At 35.0% G+C, this 23,779-nt stretch overlaps 1 protein-coding gene across 2 annotated transcripts; it reads right to left on the bottom strand.

The window, feature by feature from the left end:
• Positions 1-2,190: 2,190 nt before the first annotated feature.
• HNF4G (hepatocyte nuclear factor 4 gamma) lies at positions 2,191-21,305 on the bottom strand. Of its 2 annotated transcripts, none has more exons than XM_009971435.2 (10): positions 21,188-21,305; positions 18,027-18,195; positions 16,339-16,433; positions 13,033-13,139; positions 8,482-8,637; positions 6,233-6,320; positions 3,963-4,115; positions 3,545-3,781; positions 2,955-3,077; positions 2,191-2,559 (listed from the first exon to the last, which is right to left on the bottom strand). In XM_009971435.2, the coding sequence occupies exons 1-10, from the start codon at positions 21,303-21,305 to the stop codon at positions 2,441-2,443; spliced, it is 1,365 nt and encodes a 454-aa protein (XP_009969737.2). In that variant the 3' UTR covers positions 2,191-2,440. The 2 variants fall into 2 exon arrangements, with proteins under 2 accessions (XP_009969737.2, XP_032863830.1); XM_033007939.1 differs by having other exon boundaries at positions 18,027-18,191; positions 21,184-21,305.
• Positions 21,306-23,779: the final 2,474 nt, after the last annotated feature.

Below are 23,779 nucleotides of genomic sequence, written 5' to 3' on the forward strand. Positions count from 1 at the left end.
TTGTACGCTTGATATCTGAAGTACAGTGTGAAAACTAAACCCATTAAACTATTATGCACGTTGCTTATGTAAGGCAAGGGTGGCCAACTTGGAGACTACTTTTTATTTCTAGTTAAATGTTTTTAGTCAGACCAATACTGCCATGTTTATGTAACTGACATTATTAATCTTACCCAGTAAAGTCATGCAGATCCAACTTGAGCCCAACACTCTTTCTATAACAAGTACCCAAAAGCGACCCCCATCACTCAACTTTTGGGCTGCTCAGTATCTCTCACATGTGCTTTACCTTTGTGTTTCCCCACAAAGCATTAGTGGCCAACTTGTAAAAACATCATGGTCCAGATTCCCCTAAATGGTAGAACTTCAGTATTTTATTCTGTCATAAAAACTCATACTAAAAGGGACTTGTAAAAAGAGCAATGCGTTGATAAAAACTAAACAGTAAACAGCAAAAAGAAAAACACTCTAAAAAGCAAAAGGTAAACACTAAGAGCTATTGTATACAGCCTTTACAAAAGCAACTACTTCAAAATGACATAAAGAAACACAGTGTCTACCTGGTGGTAAGTGTATTCTCATTAAAACCTTTTGAATGTTTAGCTCAGCTCTGCATTTACTGTGTTGCATTTCCTGCCTGCGAAAATGTATCTGAAGAATCATACCAGCTTGTTTGAGCAACTTTCAAAAGCCAGAGGTTTAACTACACCATCTTTGGATGCTGTGATTAATTCAGGTGTCTGGTTCAGGATGACCAACATCTCACCTTGCAGAAGCTCTGCCTCCACTGTTTTCTCTTTGCAATAGTTCAGCAAACTGCAATATTTTATTCTCTCATATTTCTTTGTTTCTCTCTTACATAACTTCTGGGAAAAAAAGTCTACTTTAAAGTACTGAAGGAAAATCATTGCTGTCTGGAATAAATAAAATGTGCAAAGTGGTGATTTTCTGACATTATTAATGTATGAACAACAGATCACTTTATATATCATAATAGATTTTTTTCACAAATTGTAACTGACTGAGTATATGCCCAAGTGAGTATGTGCCACAAGGTCCCCTTTGTGCAAACCCACAGAGGGTCCAAATCCAGATGGATTATTATAGACTCCAGACACAAGACTTAGTCAATGTTGGATCCCTCCAGACTGGAAGGGGAGGAAGAGAAAGACAAGGGGGCTCATCACAATAAACCAATTCATCCCAAGCTTCTGAAAACTCTTAAAAATCCAGAGGATCTGTATTTGTTGTGCTGGCTGTCTTCTGGCTTGAAATACCATGGATCAAGCCACAAACATCTGGAGCTGAACTCAGGCACATTTGCCACTTGAGTCAGTAAGACATACGTCTTCAGACACAGAGATACTACATAACTACAGCTTCTCTGTAGGTGAAGTTTAAAGTGATTGCTGAAACATGCATTCACCAGCCAGTTAGGCAAATAAACACAATGGCTACATTTACACTAGTAAATCAAACAGTACGAAGTCTATACTCCAGCCCTGAGGTCAAGTGGCATAGTCTGGCCATATTCCTAGTTATACTCTCTGTGCCCCTAAAGAGAGGTGGCCATAGCCAAAGCACCTGGTGAAAAGTGTCCCTAGACTAGCCTAATTCCCAAAGCGTGCCCAGAAATTGTTTGGGAGAGTACTAGTTCATCCTGGCCAAACAGCATACCAGTCCTTGTTCTAACTATTTATCAATATAAATGCTAGCACCCGTGCCTCGGCACTGTCCAACTGACTGATATAGACATTAATGTGTATACAGATTTTAAAAAGTCCTCAAATATATTTGCCCATGGCAAGCCCTCTGATTAATACACATAGGTAAGCAGAGAAGATTCAACTCTTTTGTTTAAATCTTACTTGAAAGAGATGGTTCTTTCAAATCAAGATCTTTTTAAAATGAGTTGAGTATTTCTGTCCATTAAGTTTTTTCTCCTCTTTATTTAATGCATGTACTTTGTTTGGTAGCCTACTGTTTTACTATTAATGGTATCTTGGCTTTTGTCTGATTAATCTGCTTTTTCATGTCTACAATTCACAGCTAAACAAGCACTAACCACTTCCATCACAATGAAAAAATTATATACACATCTAAAACAATAATATTAAGACAACAACTAAAACAGGAAATAAAAAAAAATGAATCTGTGCAGTTAAAAGATCTGAAAATAACATCAACCTCTCTATATATTTGTCAGACTGTAGCATACACAGTTACAGTTGTACAAAGAAGTCAGAACAGTGAGTATTACTTTCCATATCATGAGGTGTTTTAAGAAACACCCACAGTAGTGGCTGCAGAGGTAATAATTTCCTTTATCATCCTGAGATTTTAAATGTGCAAGTGTCCTACATATTTATCTAGTGCACAAAATGGAAGAAGGGGAGGAAGGGAGGAAGGAAGGAGAAGTAAGACAGAGACAGAAAAATTATCACAATGGTTTTTGTTTCAAAATAGATTGCTGTGCAATGACTGAAGCCTGATTTGTAGACATTTTGTATTCTTGCCCAGAGCCTTGAGGAGGGGAAGGCAATGGAGTTTCTGGAGTTGCTGAAAAAGAATATAGAAAGAATTATGTATTTTGATATTCTGGCCTAGTCTGCATACACATATGGATACTACTGCACTGAAAGGAAGTTCTATTACATTTGGCATGCTAGGGAAATAGGATATTTTAATTACCAGAAGTTTTAGTTTATTAAAAATTGTGCATGTGAAAACAATGGTATATCAGAATGGTGCTGAATTTTAAATATTAAGTTAAATTCAGGACAAAGTCTCTTATGTAAAACTATTTATATACATACATTTTTAATGCACAATTATTTTAATTTAAGAGTGCTGATGAAATAACTCTGTGAGCACTGACAGGCCACCATTCTAATTAATATTTTTAAATGTAACAGTGAAATGTTATGACAGAAGCCTAACTTGCAATTACTTACAAATCTGTTCTGTATGTACAGGAGCAGACATTGAACTTATGAGGATAGTTTGTCCAGTTAATGGATCTTGGGCTAAGTGAGGATGTACTGGATGATGCAGATGACTGGTGTCATTTGAAGTACCTGCAAAAATAACAGAGAGGATATATCAATTCAAAAGAGTATTTTGTTTCCAGCAAATTCAATAATTACATTTCCACAGAGCAAATATTTTTATTGGCAATTTGAATAATTGCCTCTGGGTATTCATTAAACAATTTAACCAGACTTCAACCATATTAAGCACTATGTTTATTTTCATTGTTTTGACTGCATTAACAGTGGATTTCATGAAATATTTGTAAGGATTCTTCTATCTGTCTAGCGAATTTTATGTCTAGATACGCAGAAATGATTGAGAAGTACACAACGCAATATGGAGTTAACAAGATGAGCAGGCAAAACAAGAAGGCTTTTGCTAAAAATCATATGACCCAAAGCTCACGTAGCAAGGCAGCGGTCAGAGTGCTTACATCATGATTCCCTCAATATCCCAGTATGCTAAATTCAGCGTAATACAATGTGGTAAATTTTACAAGTTGTTAGCTTACCTCCCAGTAACATTTCCTGGAGCAAACTGTCAATTTTAACAATTCCAAATAGTTTAACCAATTGTATTTGCTCAATCATTTGCCAAGTGATGCTCTGGAGTGTAGGCAGTAGAAGCAGAAGTTCTCCAAATCTTCCTCGGGAGTCATACTGACGGTCATTAATATAATCTTCTAAACTGATTTGCACTTGGAACCGCATGTTCTTGATCTTCATTGGATTACTCAGGCCTTTTGCATCTTAAACAAATGACAAAAACTTAAAGTCAAGGCAGATTATGATTTGGGAGGAACGCCTTACTTTTTTTTTCATTTTACTATTTCCCATTTAGCTAGATAACATGAGCAGATGCCACATCAGCAATTACTTTCAATATAATCCTGTGTAAAATAATTCTGAAGGGTATTTTTGAAAAGGTACCTGGATCAAAAAATACAATCGCTTTCAAGCAAGCATACTCATTGTCATCTATTTGAATTTCCTGGAAGGGTCGAACTAATTCATCTAGAATCCGATTTGCCACTCGGCTGATCTCTACTTCAGTACTGTTGCGATGGATTATGTAATTGTTGCCTTGGAGAGAAAGAATACCAACATGTGGATTAATGTAAAGACTTTGATGTAACATAGTAAATGAAGTCCATTTTCAAAAGCACATTTAATTTTGCTTAATCAAATTAATATTTTTCAAGTAATAACTCTCATATGTATCATATAAAACTGTACTTTACAAACAGTTTATATGTGCCAAATATATCTGTCACCCAGTAAATAATCTGTGCATGTAAATATGCCAACATGTATAATTACTGATTAGTCCACAGGACTGAGGTCCATATTTGAATGCACAAGTATGGTGTAAGTAGGCCTTTATCTTTACATAGTAGATAAACATAATGGTAAACTGATGTTAAAATTTCTTCTTCTCCCATTAAAATAATATGTCCCAAGCTGAATGATCAGGAGTTGTGATTGGACAAACAAGCCTTCTTCCAGAGGAGACACCAAGAATGCTTCTTCTAACAGATGCTTCTGTTACTTCTAATAAAATTGAGAAGTATCATAAAGTTTTCAGTCAATAATTAATTGTCCCTGATTTTTTAATTTTAAGTTTCCATTTTGGAGAAGTATCCATCATGGCATTTTAATTCAAATTCTGTCCAGAAATTATCTAACGTAAGTGGTGAGAACAATGGAAAAGCCACAGAGCTTGCAGAGGTCACAAAGCAGTTTTTGAAAGAAAAGCTGATAATTGTATCACAAGAGATCCATGCCAAAATGACTCATAAGCTTTACAGATACCTATCTCCAAGTATCAGAAATAAGCCTTGGACCCTCAACCTGTTTCTTCTTTTGTTACATATATGCTGATGCTGGTGACACTGTCTATAATTTTCTGCTTATTATTTTATAATTATTTTCTTTATTACCTACTAATCCCAATGAAACTACAAATATTTTTTATTTCTGTTAATTTTGTCAGTGAAACTGTACCTAGAAAAAAAAAGAAAAACAAAACATATTAAGGAATTAATCTGTATGGTTTTTAACTTAAAAGGATTGCCGGTGAGAGTAACATCTCCAGACCAAGTCCTTTTTCTCCTTTGAATGTTATGTTATATGTGAAAATAAATTCAAGCTGATTTAGAGCTGTGAAAAGGCAGGCCCAAAGAGGAAGGAGAACAAGTAGTGGAAAACCTTGTACCACATCACCAGAAGAAACTAGTTTGAGTCCATATTCCACATGGTCCTGCCTCACATCAAAAATCCTGTCCAAGAAGACCTACACACTTTTTCACAAAACAGCCCAAGTGCTGCACGTGTTTAATGAGACCGTTTTTGGCCGGGTGCACTTCAGACTGCCAGACTACTGTGTCAACCACTGTTAACAAATGCTTCATCATGTCATTATACACACGGGCACATATCTGATTGTTTCACTGTGCCTCTCTCTTGTGTGAATGAAGGGAAGACATGCTTCCACCACGTCACAACCTCCCCTTCCCTAACAGCCACCCTCTATATAACCCAGTGAAGGAGCCATTTCAAGTGACCAAGAATATGCTTATGCAGGTGTGACTCCACCCCGTGCCATGGATGCACCCATCTCCCACACGGCAGGGGACAACAGGCATGACGTTTAAAAGATGGCCACATGGTGACTGTCAGGGAAGCACCGAGAAGGCTCCTGGAAAAGAGAGTTGCAGGGAACAGGCTACACAGTTTTTTAGCCTGTAGGGTCTTCTCTGACTATGTCTGAAGAGCTCTTGAGAAAGCTCCAGATAAACGGTTTTCATGAAGACTGAAATTAGTATATGGGCCACAGGTTCACTGCTCCTCTCTTATGCAAAGGGGTTTTTTTTGTTGTTGTTGTTGTTTTTGATTTGTTATGATGTTTTATAGGACAAGAGTGCAGAAATTATGCTAATGTAAGGAGATAATTTTCCAGAAACTCCCTTAAATTGAGGTTTCTGGTATCCAATAAACATTTAGCTGTATTAACTCACAGGAAACTGTCCACCTGCTTTTGCTGGAAGAGGGCATGTGACATTATGTCATTAACAGCTATTTAGCATTCACAGAATGCATTGCTTTGATTGTGTCAGAACAGTTGTCCCACTTAAGTGATTACACGGTTGCTAATGTACTATAACATCATCATTATTAATTAAAACAAAACCAATATTTACCTAAAAGTAAAATGTCCTTATATGCCATGGACCGTTTTGCTGCTCCAAGCAACAGGTGTTCCCCAGCATGTGCTCTTAGCAGGGCAACCTCAAGAAAAGAACAGCAGACTCATTAGATGATAAAGCAGTACGTTCCAGTAAAGGCAAAAGAAATGAGGATGCATATTACCGTGAGTGTATTCAGCTATAGGTACATGTTTAAGATTGTTAAGATGGTAATGTAAAATGTAAAGTGAATGTAAAAACCTTAACACTCTATTTACAGCACACTATAATTAAATTGTCTTCCTCTGTCAATTCTAGAAATTGGTCTAGATTTTAAACATATGGTTCTGTAAAGTACTTTTCAATAAATACAATGCTTGAATTTATTTCCTAGTGCCTATTCCCTTAACAAAGTTTTCTGTGGAATTTTAAGTTAGACACTAAAGACTCCAGTGGGCGGGAATGAACTGTTACAGTAAATTCAGCACTATCAGTGTTTCATTTTTCTCACCTTGAACCAAAAATTTATGTAGCACTTAAAAGAGCTTTTTCCCCAACAAAGCTAGATATGCTAAAATATCCACTACTGTCAACAAAGCAGAAACCTGATTCATACCAGGAAGGCACTTTAAAATGTGGTCATTAGTTTACTCTTTGTCACCTATTTACTTTCCTTCATTTTTAATGTCTGCTTGAAACTTCAGCACTAGCCTCTATTTCCTCAAGGAAGTCCTCTCTTGGCAAGTGATTCTTTTCTTACAAATCCCAGCCAATACCTTATGAGTGATGTAAAGATACAGAGCACCTAGGAATACTTAAATGCGTTTTTTCAGGTGCTCAATAGAACTGCTCCATGCTTGGTAAATCAATCTGATTCCCAGATCAAGAATCATTTGTTCAAAACCAGATGGCTTATTTTATAATTAAATGCACAATGGCCCTTAGATAGAGGCTATCACAAATAGAAAAGAGGCATTTGTTTTAACTCCTAATACCTTTGTCACTATTCTTCTAAGGTATTTAAGTTTCCAGATTATTTTCCAACATGTACTCTTCAAGCACTGCAGGGGTGTTTTCAGCCTATCTTTCTAAGCTGTTTTTTTTTTTTTTTAAATACAGACAGGAACTTTTTAATGAGGTCTGATCCCTTCTTTTTCCTTCATGCCACTTTAACAATAAAAACAGCAATACTTTTACTTGCTTTTGTTGCCCTTGTGTAGCCAACGCGTTTAAAATTCTCCTTCTTTCACATGAACAGATTTTTAACTTATTTCAGTATGTTGAGCTTGTGCACACATATCATATTCTGTGTGCCTTCAAAGAAATCATTAAGTTCCTATTCTGAGGGATTTCCTGTGACCTGAAACATCTCCATATTCCCAAGGAAAAGTATAAGAGGGAATGAGGTCACTTTGAGTCTCAAACCCTCTTTGCAGGATTTTGTTAAAAACTGAGAGACATAAGAGGCAAAAAGGAGTAATTACACAATTCCACTTCACAGAGTCATTTTCAAGCTGAATCAGATTTTGTTGACTGGAAATAAGAGATCCTGAGCTGTGAATTAACTTCCTGCCCAGGTGGTTGGTGAGAGAACTGCTTACTGCAATGTGGAGACACTGGTTCCAAGCGTGCCAGCACAACTTACGCTGAAACCCAGTGATATACTAGGATATATTACAGATGTGATGATAGTCCAGACCTCTGTCATAAAAATCTTTAAGAATTTTCAAGGTTTGATGTTTTTTTCCCCACACTCATTATATACAATATAATCTTAGCACATTGCATTATGCGAAAGATTATTTGTTATGGATTGATATCAGTATCTTTGGCATTTGTTTGAGATTCTAATGGCTTTTATTTTTGCAAGTAGAGAAGACCTGCTTCAAATTAAGTTACATGTCATAAACCATATTATAATGAAAGGTGAACATGAAATAAGTACTTTCCAAGGTCAGAAAAAATATTTTTTTTTATTTTTGCAAGCAGCTTGTTATCTCTGCTTCCAAAAGAATACAAAAAGCACAAAACACTGAAAGTCATACTGGTTTGCTCCTTCCTTTTGTTAATGTGCTAGAGCCGTATCAGTTTCCTCTGATTTTTTGTGATGGTGTTATTTCAAAACTTTACAAATTTTTAAGATTGTGGGTGTAGCACCCAGCTGTGTTTCATCAGACAAAAAATGAGTGTTTAATCATAATGTTTGAGTATCACAGAAATAATAGAACAGTAATTGAAGTTCTGTCTCTGGTCTGCTCTTATACCTGGTCATCCAGTGGTAATTCACAGAAGCCTGGAATATATTTAGCCCATTCCACCAGGACCAAAAGTTGTTGCTTCATAGATTCACAGACATCACTAATACCAGCAATTTTCTTAACATTTATGTCAGTGCTAGCACCAGGGCTGGAGATTGTGATCTGGTTATAGTGAGAGAAAAAATTAACAATATTAGATTTCATGTAATTGCATTCTCACTGGTTAACAGCATATTTAAGAAAAAAAATGCATCAGTAATCATGCATACTTTTGAGAAATTCCTTGACCATATGGACCATTAGTTTGCACATAAATGATAAATTTTTATTTCTCATTATTGTGTAGTGTGTATTATAATATGTTAAACAGTACACTATTTATATCATAGTACAATATCTTCTCATTCCAAAATACTATATTTAAGTATACCAGAGCACTTATTATTTGTACAGAGGAGGTGGGGGGTTTTATTCCTTTAAAATGGTTGATGTTTACTTTGTTTCAGAAAAAAAAAAAAAAAAAGAGCTCATAGGGGCACGCAGTAACATTAAGGGCAAAGAAAGGGAGAGATAAAGCAGTAGCATGTTCTTCTAGTGAAAAGATAAGTATCATTAACTTCAGAAGGTAAAGCAGGGGTTTTTAGTGCCTGGAGGAGAATGGTTTGTAATGATGAAGCAGCAGTATAGGCGGAGGCCTGAGATGTTTCAGAGCAAATGTAAAGTATATGAGTGTGCATTAGACCACCTGCAGTGAACAGTGTTCTGTGAAATAAGAAGAGAGCAATATTTCTCTGGGCCTGAAGCTGAGGCACTTTCACATAATCACTGAGCCAAATCCTGAAATTTTTAATGACTTTCCAAGGAAAGGAACAAAACCAGGATTGCTCTTAATCCAGACAGGAAAGACAATGTAAGATAAAATCAAGCCTAAGAAGACAAGGTCAGTTTATAGCTGTTATCATACCAGGAAAAAAAAAAAAAAAAAAAGAAAAAGAAAAAGGAAAAGAGAAAAAGAAAAAGGAAAAGATAAAAATAAAAAAGGAAAATATCAAAAGAAAAAGAGGAAAAAAAAATAAAAAGAAAGAAAAAGAAAAGAAAAAGAAAAAGAAAAGAAAAAGAAAAAAGAAAAAGAAAAAGAAAAAGAAAAAGAAAAAGAAAAAGAAAAAGAAAAAGAAAAAGAAAAAGAAAAGAAAGAAAAAGAAAAAGAAAAAGAAAAAGAAAAAGAAAAAGAAAAAGAAAAAGAAAAAGAAAAAGAAAAAGAAAAAGAAAAAGAAAAAGAAAAAGAAAAAGAAAAAGAAAAGAAAAAGAAAAAGAAAAAGAAAAGAAAGAAAAAGAAAAAGAAAAAGAAAAAGAAAAAGAAAAAGAAAAAGAAAAAGAAAAAGAAAAAGAAAAAGAAAAAGAAAAAGAAAAAAAGAAAAAGAAAAAGAAAAAGAAAAAGAAAAAGAAAAAGAAAAAGAAAAAGAAAAAGAAAAAGAAAAAGAAAAAGAAAAAGAAAAAGAAAAAGAAAAAGAAAAAGAAAAAGAAAAAGAAAAAGAAAAAGAAAAAGAAAAAGAAAAAGAAAAAGAAAAAGAAAGAAGAGGGAAAAGGAGAAAAAGGATACCACCACCACAACGAAACTCCACCACTGTACAAGGCCTATGAAACTGACTTTCACCTTACATTTTATTACAGAAAGAATACTCAGGAAATTCTGTATTGATTATCTTCCCTCACCCCCCCACCCCCCCAAAAAGAATAAATAATTGTTCCATCTTCCAGTACTGTGTCCCTAGAAATTTCAGGATGGTGTATGCTATTTAGGTTGACTCTGACCAGATCCCCTTCATACCCAGATCCATATTAAATCCTTCAGTGGGATCTGTGGTGAAATCCCATTATCCTTGGTAGTCAAAAGGAGTTGCACTTCTGAACTAAAGCTCAGTACTTCCTACTTAATTCAGTAGTCTAAAATACTGAAAACATCTTAGCTATTAATGACAGTTAACCAGCTGAATATTAGCTCTCAGGGAAAAACAGCAGCTAGGCAGGTGAAAAAGTCCTCAGACACATAATTCAAAGGTTATCATGCAGGAAAAGGGTTAGAGATATTGTCTCTTTGTAGACAAAGCATTTGTGAAATCCCTGCTGTAATCATGAGTCCATTTCTGACATCTGTTCTACAAAATCGAAGTTGAAATTACTGAATAACATTCAGGTGAGAGCTACCAGAATGAGTCAGTCTAGAAAATCTTCAGTACAGAAAGAGAGTAAAGAAATTCAACATATTTCATTTTATCAGAAGAGTAAGAGGAGTCTTGATCATGATTTAAAAGTACCTACACAAAGAAGAGAGTTCTGATAGCAGGAGGCACTCTGATCTACCAGGAAAAGACACCACTGTGCACTGACTAGAAGTTAATTCAAGAAGTTAAAGAACAAGCAGATTGCTTAACCATTAGACTTACTGACTCATGAACTTAATACATTGTCCTTCCTTTAAAATCTCTTAATCAAAGCTATGCATCTTTAAATTACATCTTACAGGATAAACTACAGCCTCTGTGCTGAAATTACTTGTTAAGATTCTGCTGGGGATTCGAGGGATTACTCCCACAGAGTTCATTATGAACTCATAGGGTTGCATCTCTTCACGAGGATATGAAGCTATGAACTTTCCTCTTTCTATTTCTCTATTGCTTTAACCTGCCTCTCATTTCTGGGGTGCAACACAGGAGTTGCTGACTTCATAGAATCATAGACTAGCCCAGGTTGGAAGGTACATAGAAAGATCATCTCATCTGACCTTTCATGGGAAAGGGAGCCTAGATTAGATTATCTAGCATCTTATCCAATCACACCTTGAAAATCTTCAGTAATAGGGAGTCCACCATGCCCCTGGAAGGTTGTTCCAGTGGTTGATTGTTCTCACTATAAAAAATTTATTTCTTATATGGAGATGAAACCTCTCCTGGTGCAACTTGTACCCATTAATGACTTCACGAACATGACAAGGTAATACTATATCCCTATTGTCCTGAGAATCATCAGGCATGAGACATGAGACACATGCCTTTACTCCCATAAGAGTCCAGCATGTCCCTTCCATATTTACATAATCCTGAAAGCCTCTCCTGGGTCTGTAGGAAAAAAAAAATCAGACTTGGACAATTTCCCCCTGTAGGGGATCTTCAGGGACAAAATAATTAATTTTTCCCTATTTTAATATGAAAATTTTAGAAGGGATGAATACCACCTTCTTTGTTTCACAGCTGAAGGATTTGGCCAATTATTTGTGACACTACCACCTCCTCCAAGTCAGGACTGAACTCACCTTAGAGACCCATTTGCTTGAGGGAAAAACAAAGACTTTTAAGAACTTACTTCTCCATTATGTTAATGTGACCTCTTGGTCTTCAAGGACAAGAGTGTATCTTCATATATGCTTGCCATAGTGGGAGCAATTCTATCCTACTCCAACATAACAAATAATAAGTAGAATAAATTTGTATGTATACACAAGCTGATGTTTTAGGCCAGGAATCTACCATATGAAAAGGACTTTGTGTTAGGAATGGCTGAGGATGTGATTCTGTTTAAGACAGTTCTTATTCCTGAATTGCATATACCAGTTGGAAAGGATTAAGGGAATAACACAAAAAAACACAATAATCAAGTTCAAAGTGTTACTAAGGAGGTAAAAATAGGTATATTTTTCATACTGCATGGGTATGAAAGGTAGGAAGGTCCATTACGTTCATCTAGTCTGCCCAGACATGCAATATGTGCCAAAGACTACCACCCAGTAATTCCTGCATCAATTCTTTACAGACAGTTCCACCCTAAAAGAGATGCTGATAAAGGATGAGATTACAAAACATTTGGGGATGTATAAATCAGTCAGCATGAAATCATAAAGGTAGCAGTTAAATTCTAAGTTAGTAAGAGGTGCAAGAATGCAGAATCAATGGCCATGATTTATCTGAGGTGCAGAGAAGGACTAGAGACTGTTCCATTCAGCAATTGATTGGATAGGGGAAAAAAAAAAAAAAAAAAAAGAAAATTAAGTTCAGATGAGACAAAGAAAATTTAAAAGTGATATGTGAATAGACTCTGCAGTTGAAACACTTCTGTTTGCCTTATTTATAATATCTAAGGATATTAAAAATGTGATTTTCAAAAGAATGTAAGGAAATGAGTGTCCACACCCCTTTGAATGTAATGGCTTTGGACAATTTTTTCCCTAATGTTTCATGGGAAAGCCAGCCTCAAGGATAGATAGATCCCACCAGCTGACTGAGACAGCAGCTGATTTAAAAGCAGTAAGAACCATAAAGCTTTATTAAGAAAGGTGCCTAGGACATACTGTCCTGGACAAAGTAGGAATTTTTTTATTGACTTTGCTTTAAGAATGTATTCTATTACTGATTCTTTCATTGGGAAGAGGAAGCCGGATGCATTTTGGAAGTAGAAAAAAGTAATCTCAATAATTGTATTTAATACAATAAGAAACTGAAAAGTATTTCACTTTAGAAAAAATGGTCTTAAGGTCATAAAATAATTTTGTAGTAATCTCAGTACCTGACGGGAGAGTGTCTCAGCTTGTGACAACGTACTAATAGAGGGAATGTTGCAGCCATCAAAAGTGTTTCTTCTCGTACTTATCCTGTCCCGTTCATTTTGTACAGCTGGAAAAGAACAGTCATCTCATTTATTGACTTGTAGACATTGCCACACAATATCATTTCAGACGTTTACTAGATAACTATAAGAATCAAAAGGGTTGACATTCAAAAAAGACATTGCGCTTTTAGCTCTGAGTAAGGAGGAAGGGTGACAATACATGTTTATGGTCTTTATCTGTATACTGTTTGCCTGTAAAAAACACATATAACTAATTGTAGACAGATACTGAATTATCAGCACTTTTGTGACTGGCTTTATTACAGTAAAACCTCTTTCCTCCTTTGAACTTGAACACATTGTCATTTTGTTATTTTAACCATTTTAATAAGTGAGGCTTTATGATAATGTTAGAAACAGACATCTCCAGACTGCTGAACAGGTCAAGAGGTACAGCACCATCATTGACAAAATGTCTGTCAGAAGAAGTCTGAAAGCCCTCCTCCTGCTCTCCTGTGAGAAACCCTGAAACAGGAATGAATCATGAACTTAATCCACTGGTAAGATAATTTTGAAAATTAAACCTCATGCTCCTCCTCAGTGATGCTGCATTCCTAGCCAGTTTACAGAATGTTAACTAAATTAAAAAAAAAAAAAAAAAAAAAAAGGCACTAAAAAAGCTTCAGGACAGTAAATTTTGTCTCATGGTGTCTCAAAAAGAGTTGAAAGGTCTTTGGATAAGGAATCTTTAATCAGCACATGCAAGCTTTATGAAATAACAAGGCTTATTTTTGAATTGAAGGAAGAAGAACCAAATAAAACTATCAATCAGATTTTTCTAAAACCTAGATCATATCCAAGGTTAGGCCAAGGAGAAAAAAAAATAAAAAATAATTGTGCTGATCAAAATCTTTTTATTGTACAAGGACTCTCATCATCTTTTAAGAGCAGCAGCTTTATTTCCAAAGATATGTTTGCTACTTGGTGGGAAACAATCTGCATTACAGAATTTAGGAATACTACTAAAGGCTTCAGTAAAAAAATAAAATATTCTATACACTGAATAGTTTTCAGGGTTTATCTGAACAATGCATATAGTTTATTCCAGAGGTGTACTAACTTTTTGCCAAGGACGCTCACTGATGGGCCTTTTATTAAGGTCACAGTAAGAAATGTTGTGCAGTGATAAACACAAAGTGCTAAATGTTCATGTAGACAGGAAACAAAAAATATAACCTTTTTTCAAATAATGGAGAAAAAAAACATTCACTGAATCTCAGCAGCTTAAGTGCTACATAGATAATTAAAATAAGGTCAGCACTGATTAGTATTAGAAAAATAGTAAGCTGTTCTGACAATCACTAGTGAAAGTCACTGGTGGAACACTTTGAGAATCATAGGAAAATGCTTCAATTTTCTCCTGCATATGCGAAATTTTGGATTATTAGGCTGGATTGTCTGTCTTGCTAAAGCCTTTTCTGTCAGTTCAGGCTAAAATTGTCTTAAACAGAGATTCCATGAAGAAGTGGGAATGTTTGCTCAAAGAGGGCTTGTATAGCTTTCACCAGCTGAAGCCTTTCTTACCTTCACTGTGAAGAAAGCGATTTGATAGAAAAAAGCAGAGAAACCATCATATAGACTATACTACACTTATGCTATGAGACATCCCCTGACAGTGTAAAGAGGTATATAACAACACACAAGCAGTGAAATTTACAGTTCAGCATTCTGAATTATTTTAGCACTGGGAAGCCTTGAATAAACATAGCATGGACGCAGTGAAAAATGAAAGTTTTATAGGTAGTGGGACCAGAGAAGGCAGAGAGGTGTAAATTAGGTTAAAAGTTTTGTGCATGATATATCTTCACCTCATAAACATGAGTCAGCAGCATGCCTCATGGCAATGCCAGCTAGCCATGCACAAGGCTGCATTAGCATCTTGAGGAAGTAATTATACTCTGTTTTAGGTTCCCCAGTACATGAAAGACACCAGAAAACCAGGCAGTGTCCAGCAGCTGTCTAAGGGGATGTAACCCACAAGATGCACGAAGTGAAGCAGAGAGAGGCAGCTTTGTTTATGTGGAAAAGAAGACCAAGGTGTAGGTCTTAATTTCTGAAGTTTACAGAAAATGGAGCCAGATTCTTCTCAGATCCACAGTGAAAGAGCAAGAGGCAATGGATACTACCCTAATTGCAGTAAGACACATTCCAATTAGTTATAAGGAAAAATCTCTTCCCAATGAGGGTGGTCAAGCACTGGGAGGAGTTACTGAGAGAGGCTGTGGAATCTTCCATCTCAAGGACTGTATAAACGTGGCTGGACAAGGACCTAAACAACCTCAATGAACCTAGAAATTACCCTTGCTTTAAATGGTGGCCTCAACTAGATGACATCCAGATGTCCTTTCTGAGCTAAAGTATTCTTTAATTCCAGGTTTTGAAAGTCTGTGAAACTCTGTTTTTTGCAGTTCTTATCTGAACCAGATCAAGACATCTTTTGCCTCTACATCATAATTGCCAGTGAAGCAGCAGCCCCAGAAACCCAATACAAAACGCCTCTGCTATTCCCACTGCCTTTCTTTCACTATTGCTCTACTCCTGTGGCTGTCTGGTCCTTCTATTTTGACAAAAGGACCACTGTGACACCCATGCTTCTTCATGTCTGTCAGTGAGATGCGTAAGTAACAATCTTCCCATATTAAGCCCTAATGAGATTAGAAATTTTTTTAATAAATGTGGACACTCCACTGACAGGTAACACTTCTGTTGTCACCACTACTTTTTCGCTCAACTTCACACTCCTTCCTCTGGCTTAAATGCTTCAAATATTTAAATTTAAGGGAAAAACCAGTAAATTGGCACTGTCACTACTTAAATAGGGTAGAAACAAAATCCCCGAGAGAGATTTTATGATTTAAACTTGGTTAAAATTCAAATTAAAATCTCACACTTTGAACTTTTCCAGGATATGATTCAACACTTAGAAATCAATGAACTTTGGTGCCAGAATTCATGGATTAAACAGTTGCAAATTCACTTTAAACTCACAGATTTGGTAATACTCAGCGTGTTAGAACTGCTTACCTATGTAAGTATTAGATAATGCATATTTCACCTCAATATAAAAACATTTCTCTATCATGAAGCATAATAGCAGACTTTCCATTTAATTATTCTACTGGAGTTTTTTAGAATACTTATTACATTTTAAAACTAATTCCGATTATTTCTCTTTGTATATCAAATAATAAATGACTCCATTACCTTCTTTTTTCATCCCTGCTCGGAAACACTTTTTTAAACGACAATATCTGCATTGATTCCTTTTGTCCTTGTCAACAATACATTGTCGGTTGAATCTATCAGAGGCAAGAAAAGATAAATGTAAAAAGCATTAATAAAGCAGCACCCTGATTATGAAGAAAATCAGCTAAAGTGGCCTGTCAGAATAATGTCTATAACCACAGATTTTCTTCTTCTGTTGTTTTGATTTTTTTTTTTTTTAATTAATCAGTCTTGAGCAGTGCTTCATATCTGCTCAGTTTGCAGGAATATATGTGTGTGTCTAGAGACATATATGCATTGGAATGGGCAAGTGTGGAAAATTTTGGAGTTATGTGCATCACTTACACCTCAGTTAAATTGTGAGATATATCAGTAACTGGCTGCATCAAATGGTAGTGGGGGACAAAAGAAGAAAATCTACAAATAGAAAAAGGAAAGAACAGTCAAGGAAGATGTCAAGTGTCATTGGCACATAGTAGCCCTTAGTTGCAAAACCAGGATCCTTGGCTGGCAAAGTTTACTCCTTCTGGGAGACACCAATTAACTGGTTACATGTACCATTTACAGGTGAAAACCTAAACAGGAAAAAGGATGAAAATTTTCTACCACAGTCAAATATAGACATGAGGAAACACACAGAGCATGACACTACAAGAAGACTTACCCACGTATATGTATATGAGGGGAATGTATATGAGCCATCCCCCCCGTTCTCCTGTCTGCTTCTGCCTTTTTGGTGTGCATGTGTTTGTTAGAGAAGTAGATCTGTTTTGCAGACCTCTTCTTGAAATCACTTACATCAGCTCTTGTCATGCCATTTTAGGGGTATGTCTATGCTATATCACTGTAGTACATATATAAAGGACAGATTTCCTTATAAGAGTATTAAGCAACCAAGGAACAGTGTAGAAAACAACATTTCCAATAACAAGCTAATCTGATAAAAAGTTTTCTCCTTTACTGATTTGTCTAAACTCACAGAGGTTCCACATATTCTGTGCATGGCTTAAAACTGAAATTTTATGGACTTGTGCATGCACAGAGCAGTTTGTCAAACATGGTGCACAGACCTCCAGTGTGATAATTTGGGCAACCAGACATCCGGAAATCAGCAGATTGCCGTTCAGACTGACAGAGGGGAAAATGGTCACTCAAAAGAGCAGTGTGTCACACAAAGTGGGAAATTGTGCAGATGTGCTTGTACAGCCCTTAAAATATGACCCATAAATCTTAGACTTTCTATTCCAAAGCTGCATTCATAAAAAAAAAAAAAAAATTAAAATAATTTTTAGAAAACAGTTAAGAATTATACTTTTCACATTGCCAGTGAAAATATGAGAATTTTTCCTATTTTTTATTTTTTTAGGAGCTGACCTTTGTAATCATAAATAAAAGACTGAAATGGTTCTTGAGTGATGTAATGATATCAACAATATCAACAGACATCTGCAATGTAGTATCCGGAATGTGTAATATCAAGTCGTCTGAATATAAGACATTTTTTCCAATTATAAGAATATACCATGAACCACATGCTCATCCAAAATGCTGTTTAGAATTCCTTACGAAAAAGCTGAAAATACACTGACATCGCTCTGAAAAGGTTCTAAATGTAATTTTTGCTTAAATTAATTAATTTAGTGCCCGTAGATGAACGTTTTAAATACCTGCATGTATAGACATGATTTTTCCGTATACTGCGTCTGAAGAATCCCTTGCATCCATCGCAGCTGGAAGCACCATAATGTTTTCCGGTCGCTCGGTCTCCACATATTGCACAGAGACTACTGACCCCACTGTCAGCAGCATTCATGTTGACAGCTTCTCCTGAACTGTCTGAGCAGAGGCAAGAACAACATACTTAGATATGGACAAGACTTTCAACAGCCACCCCATGAACAATTTCTACGTAAATGGAGGCTTTTTCTGGCCTTTTCTCTTTTCATTGATACTTTATATAGCACAGTGTATCTGATCACATCTGATTCTTATTCAGATGAACACTTTCAAAGTTATACAGATGTTAACAAAATTTATGAATTTCACAGCAACAAATAATTTTATTATAAACTCTTTCCAACTGAAGGGGTTAAAAATTAAAGTGTAACTCTGCATGCACAATTACATATACATTCTAACTAAGATGAGGAGGAACTTTGGCACAAAACAGTGTTGCCTAGTTAGCTGCCAAAGATCTCATATATCAATTCTCAGAGAGGCTGGCAATAACTGGCAACTTTCACACAAAGATAAAAACGCATACGTGACATTAAAAAAAAAAAAAACAAAACAAAAACAAAACAACAAAATACAAAACCAAAAACAAAACTAAAAAAACAACATCAGACAGTTTTTGCACAACACTTAATAAAAAAAAATTAATGCCAAAAGGACTGTCTAAGTGTTATTTCTTGAACAAATTTTCCAAAGGAACGCTGCTGCAGACTCTACTTGCATAAGAGAATATTAGCTACATGATTAACAATTAGTAACTTAATATGGTAAACATTACTGAAGAAATTCACCTGAAATCAAACCAGACATATTTATTCTTCTTTGAGTCACAATGTTTAACAGACGTGTTTAAAGAAATAATTGCAAAATAGATTTTTCTGTTATGCTTCTGGTTTTATGAAAGGAAAGCTGTTTGAAATACACCCTAAACATTTGTAGTTGTTCAGCCACAGAGAGGAAAGGGTACCACATTAATTAGTAATTCAAACATGCATTCAGAAGTCAAGTACTTGAGTTCATGAACAATCGACAGGTTGAAAAGTAAAACTGTTAATATCGATACATATTATTTTTCATATTGTACTAGATCCAATTGAAATGTATTACACAAATATGCTGTAAAATTTTCATTGTGTCCTGAAGAGCTTACAATTTAAACAGAATTCTTTAGAGAAACAGAGAAGTAACATTTTTTTTTCTCCTTTACAAAGACACAATTGATAGGAATTATATTAAAAATTGTTTAAATAAAAATGAAATCTTAAAGATAAAAATTCAGTTCCGTAAGTATTTTACTTTAAAACTACATTTGTCATGACTTGAAAAATATTTTTAAAAATGGATTACAGAATTATGTTAGCTAGAAAAATATAAAATCTTTCTTTTGGAGTTTTGTAATATTGCATCATAATGATACAGCAGAATAATTAAAAATACAATATTTAAATTTAATCATTAAATATTTCATGGAAATTTAAGTTTTGTATATATATAAGGATATATTTATTTTCCTTGGTACTATTCTCAAACAGAATGTCTGGAGAATTGACCTGATTCTGCAGAATTCCTTGATTTCAACAAAACTGCATAATCTGCCTGGATGTGTCTTGTTAAACTCTGAATGTTTCTAATTGATTTAGACAGCTAGAAAAACACATAGGAAGGTTCGTAAGAGGCAGCTTTCAGATCCAGACTAGCACTGTAGCTACAAGACAATGTTTTTATAAATGCTATAAGAAAATACTTCAGCTAAACTCAAAGCAAATTCTACACAGAAAAAGGCTACACCTAATAACTAACAGTTATCAAACTAATCACTTACAGTGAATAATTTAACTAGCTCTATTACCAACACATAATGCAACACAGCACAACCTCCCTAATCTACTTTCCCATTTTATGTAACATTAATAGATCTGAAAGGGTGCAATTCAGCAAAAAACAAATGACCAATGAAATGACCGTATTAGAACAAAAAAACAAAGAGATCATCTAAAAGTTACATAATCATTGTTGATAGCTTCAAAATCACTTAGGGCATAAAGGTCTGTTTTTTCTTCCTAAATCAATAACCAAATCTACCTTTCTGTTTACTAAACTTGCTGTAAAGTAACATCAGAAATTCAGATAAAACTTCAAGCCTAATTATAAAAACTAACCTAGGTTCTATATGGCAGGAATATGTGGAAATGCAGATGCTAAGTATTTATCCTGCAAATCATTGAATATTTATTCTGCCTTTTAAAAATACATACTACAGTAGATCTATGAATTATACCTTATGATACAATAAAACAATTTTTTAAGTGTATTAGAAGATTTGGAAAGCTATTTCAGAGTAGTAGTTTAACTTGCCTGATACTTTTGTTCACTTTTAGACTGACATTTCCTTTTTTTTTTTTTTCGGTCAGTACTCAATGATGGCAGAATGAAATGGTGTGCTTCCAATTTCAATCATAACTTATTGATATAATTTCTCAAAAATTGATTGTAATAAAAATTCCACCTAAAGTTAAACTGTTACATTAACCAAACACAAATAGTTTTTCTCAGCTAAACATTAGCCTCTAGAAAGCCACTGTGATTTTTCTTTAAAAATTGCTCTAGTTCATATATATTCATACCTAGAAAGGTTAGATTAACATTTAAAAAAATAAAGTATTAGTCCAAAAATTAGAAACTAGGCACCAAGAAACAGCAGATTTTTTTTTTCACAAGCCTCTCTATAATTTTGTCCTCTCCTTCTGAATGTTATATACAAAATACACACTTTCATGTCCAAACTGTCAATACTAGTTATTCATTTGTCTTACAGTAAATAAAGCAACTGCTGAATACACCGTTTTCTTCCTTTGATTAACTGACTGGTGACAGTACAATTCAGTTACTTTACTGCATATAACCTCTCTTTTATTTTCCTTAAAGAATTATAATGTTATTAACTTAGTGACGAAGTGTAAAAGAGCAGATTTGTAGTTTGAAAACAACCCCCAAATGCTCCATTAATAAAACATTTAGCTAACACCTTATAGCATTACTAAACTTCACTTTTTCTGTTCACTGGCTTGATTTTGCATCACGGAGCAGGACTCACCATTGCCATTATACAGAATCTGCATAGTTTCGAATTCCAGTGCCGTATACATTGGATCTAAAACTTCACTGTAGTTTGCCATTTCCATGTCTAGTATTGGTTCCGAGAGCCTCATCATTGAAAGCAAAATCAGTGAAAAAGCTGCTCAAATGCACAACCTTCCCATTCTGTTTCACAGTGATTGATAATCCAAAGTTAACTATAACTGTGTCACTTACGTGCTGCAATGGGAGGAGCTGAAAAACTGCTTCTGCATGCTATATTCTACCTGCATTTTTTTTTAATTTTATGATACAGTGCAACCCTCCTGATAATCTTGGAATGCTTTATGTAATAACCTTATCAGGAGTTGTACTAGTTCAAGTTCTTGAGTGAACCCAAGGACATGCAGGAAGCTTCCTATCCTATGCCCAGCTACACATTTTTGTTTTCATTGGTATAAACAGTCCTCAACAAACCAATCTGGTTGTTCTATATAAAGAGACTGTAGGCTCATATGCCATTTTGCTCTCTCTCTTCAGAACAATAAGGAAGCGTGATACGATTATGGACTGTCCTCATACCCAAAACATCCATCATCATATTTTAAGACAGCTGCAAAACCTCCCATTTTTACAACTGTTAGTGTTCTTTAACAGCGGCAATGAGCTGGCAGCATAGGCACGCTTAACCAAGGTCTCAAGCAACCCAAGCTTTGCAGCAAGGCCAGTTTATAGACCCCCTCCATCACACACGGTGTTGCTGCGATGGCTCTAGGCAGCGGACCTTGCACACTCTGAGAAGGAGGCTTCCTGCTCTAACCCTTCTTCATACACGATGTGATGGCAGCATGTTGTTTCCAAGCACCATCCAGATGCACAGGGGAAAAAGATACCATTCACCTTCTCTGAAAAGAAGACTCTCTGAGTAGGTCCACTGCTCATCAGTTGGTACACATGGCACACAAACACAGTTAAAAACCCTCATGTAAAGCTGCTCCAATCTGTGCAAAAGATAGCTGAATTTCATTCACTGATCAGGTGCTTTTAAATGTTGGATAGCAGAATTTAAAACATTATTACTTCTCAAAAAATTCTTTACAGAAACTAGCTTTTACACTGAAGAAGAACAGTTACATTAAAGATTATATTTATAGGAAAACTACCTAGTTTATGTTTAATTAACAAGAGACAGTAACTGTATATACAGCATTGAAAAGCTTGTTTGAATGGAACAAGTGCCTGCAGTTGCTGCTCAGTAAAAGTAGCTGCAAAATGGCACCATGAACCAACACTTTCATTAAAAAAAAAAAAAAAAACAAAAACAAAAAAAAAAAAAAAAAAAAAAAAAAAAAAACAAGAAAAACAGAAAAGCAATTGATGACAGACAAAGTACCAATGAAGAAGGAAAATTTACAGGAAAAGGCCTAGAAAAAAAGCCTTTTGAAATTCATGCTTCTGATTTCCAAGTCCCCAGGGCTAGCTGAGAGGCACAAATCATCCTGTCTCCTTGTGGACACACTGATGCAGCCTCAGGCCAGTTCTCCTCCTCACTCCAGCAGAGTCCAGTGACATAATTAGGACAACAGGATTCTTGTATAAGTCACAGACCTATCTCCAAACTGAAGAGCATTTATGATTGTGTTACTGCTTGCCCAAATTCTCTGCAGATTTTGGAGGGTCTTCACAGGGGCTGTCCTTTTCAACCTACTGCTATTCCTTTTCCTCTAAACAACTCATCCATTATTATATTAAATGAGATATCAAAAAAATGCAAAAGTAACTACTTAAAAATAGGACAAAACTATAATGTTCTGCCTTCATATGAACAGCATGTCTATTAATGAACAATGTAACTACAAATACTTCCTCTACACTACAGAGACAAATACTATATGGGGATTTTATAAGACTTTTAAATTTGTGATTGAAATGTTAAAATATTTCATGGAAGAAATTCTACTCAGAAAGTATCATTTTACAGTACTGGAATTGTACAAAGTTTCACTGTCTTTAACCATACTAATATTTTTTTCTTTTTCTTAAAGAAGCATATTAAATTAAGATTGATGAAAAGCTATTTGTTGACAGCCCATATTTATTTAGGAAATCTCAGTATTTTCATCACAAGATTAAATAATTTTATACTACCTGATGGCTCAGTTTGAAAAGCTTCTTCAGTAGCCATACTTCTTGTATTTCCTACAATTTGTTGTATTTGTATAGTAAGCAAAACCAGTTACTAGTTACATGAAAAATTATTCATTGCATTAAATATACTACCTAAAATAATATACAAAGTTTTACATGTTGACTAGAATTATCTTTTGTTCCTTAGTGCATAATTTTGATAAGATTTTCTATAAATAATGTAAATAATGTATTTTTTTTTCTTTTTCATACCAAAATTGTATGCTGCACAAATAGAAACATATCTAGGACTTTCTGAGTTTTATTTCAAAATTCAAGTCCTGAAAATATTCTGACATATGAGTAAATTTAAAATAATGGAATGAATGGAAGATGGAAGATATCTTGTATGACATGATCAAATCCTGCTATTCCCAGCGCTGTTAGAACTTCTTCAGTGCTGCCAAAACAGGCCCCTCAGTGA

This window comes from Tyto alba, unplaced genomic scaffold, assembly GCF_018691265.1.
Source record: "Tyto alba isolate M040663 unplaced genomic scaffold, T.alba_DEE_v4.0 Super-Scaffold_9, whole genome shotgun sequence".
NCBI lineage: Eukaryota > Metazoa > Chordata > Aves > Strigiformes > Tytonidae > Tyto > Tyto alba.

Bases quoted from the DNA above. Each gene is read 5' to 3' on its own strand.
- HNF4G (XM_009971435.2), bottom strand. From the start codon at position 21,305: ATGATGAGGCTCTCGGAACCAATACTAGACATGGAAATGGCAAACTAC. The intron at 13,140-16,338 runs GTAATGGAGTCA...GTTCTTTTCCAG, and splicing joins AGCAGGGATGAAAAAAGAAG to CTGTACAAAATGAACGGGAC. The intron at 8,638-13,032 runs GTACTGAGATTA...CACTATAACCAG, and splicing joins CTGAGACACTCTCCCGTCAG to ATCACAATCTCCAGCCCTGG.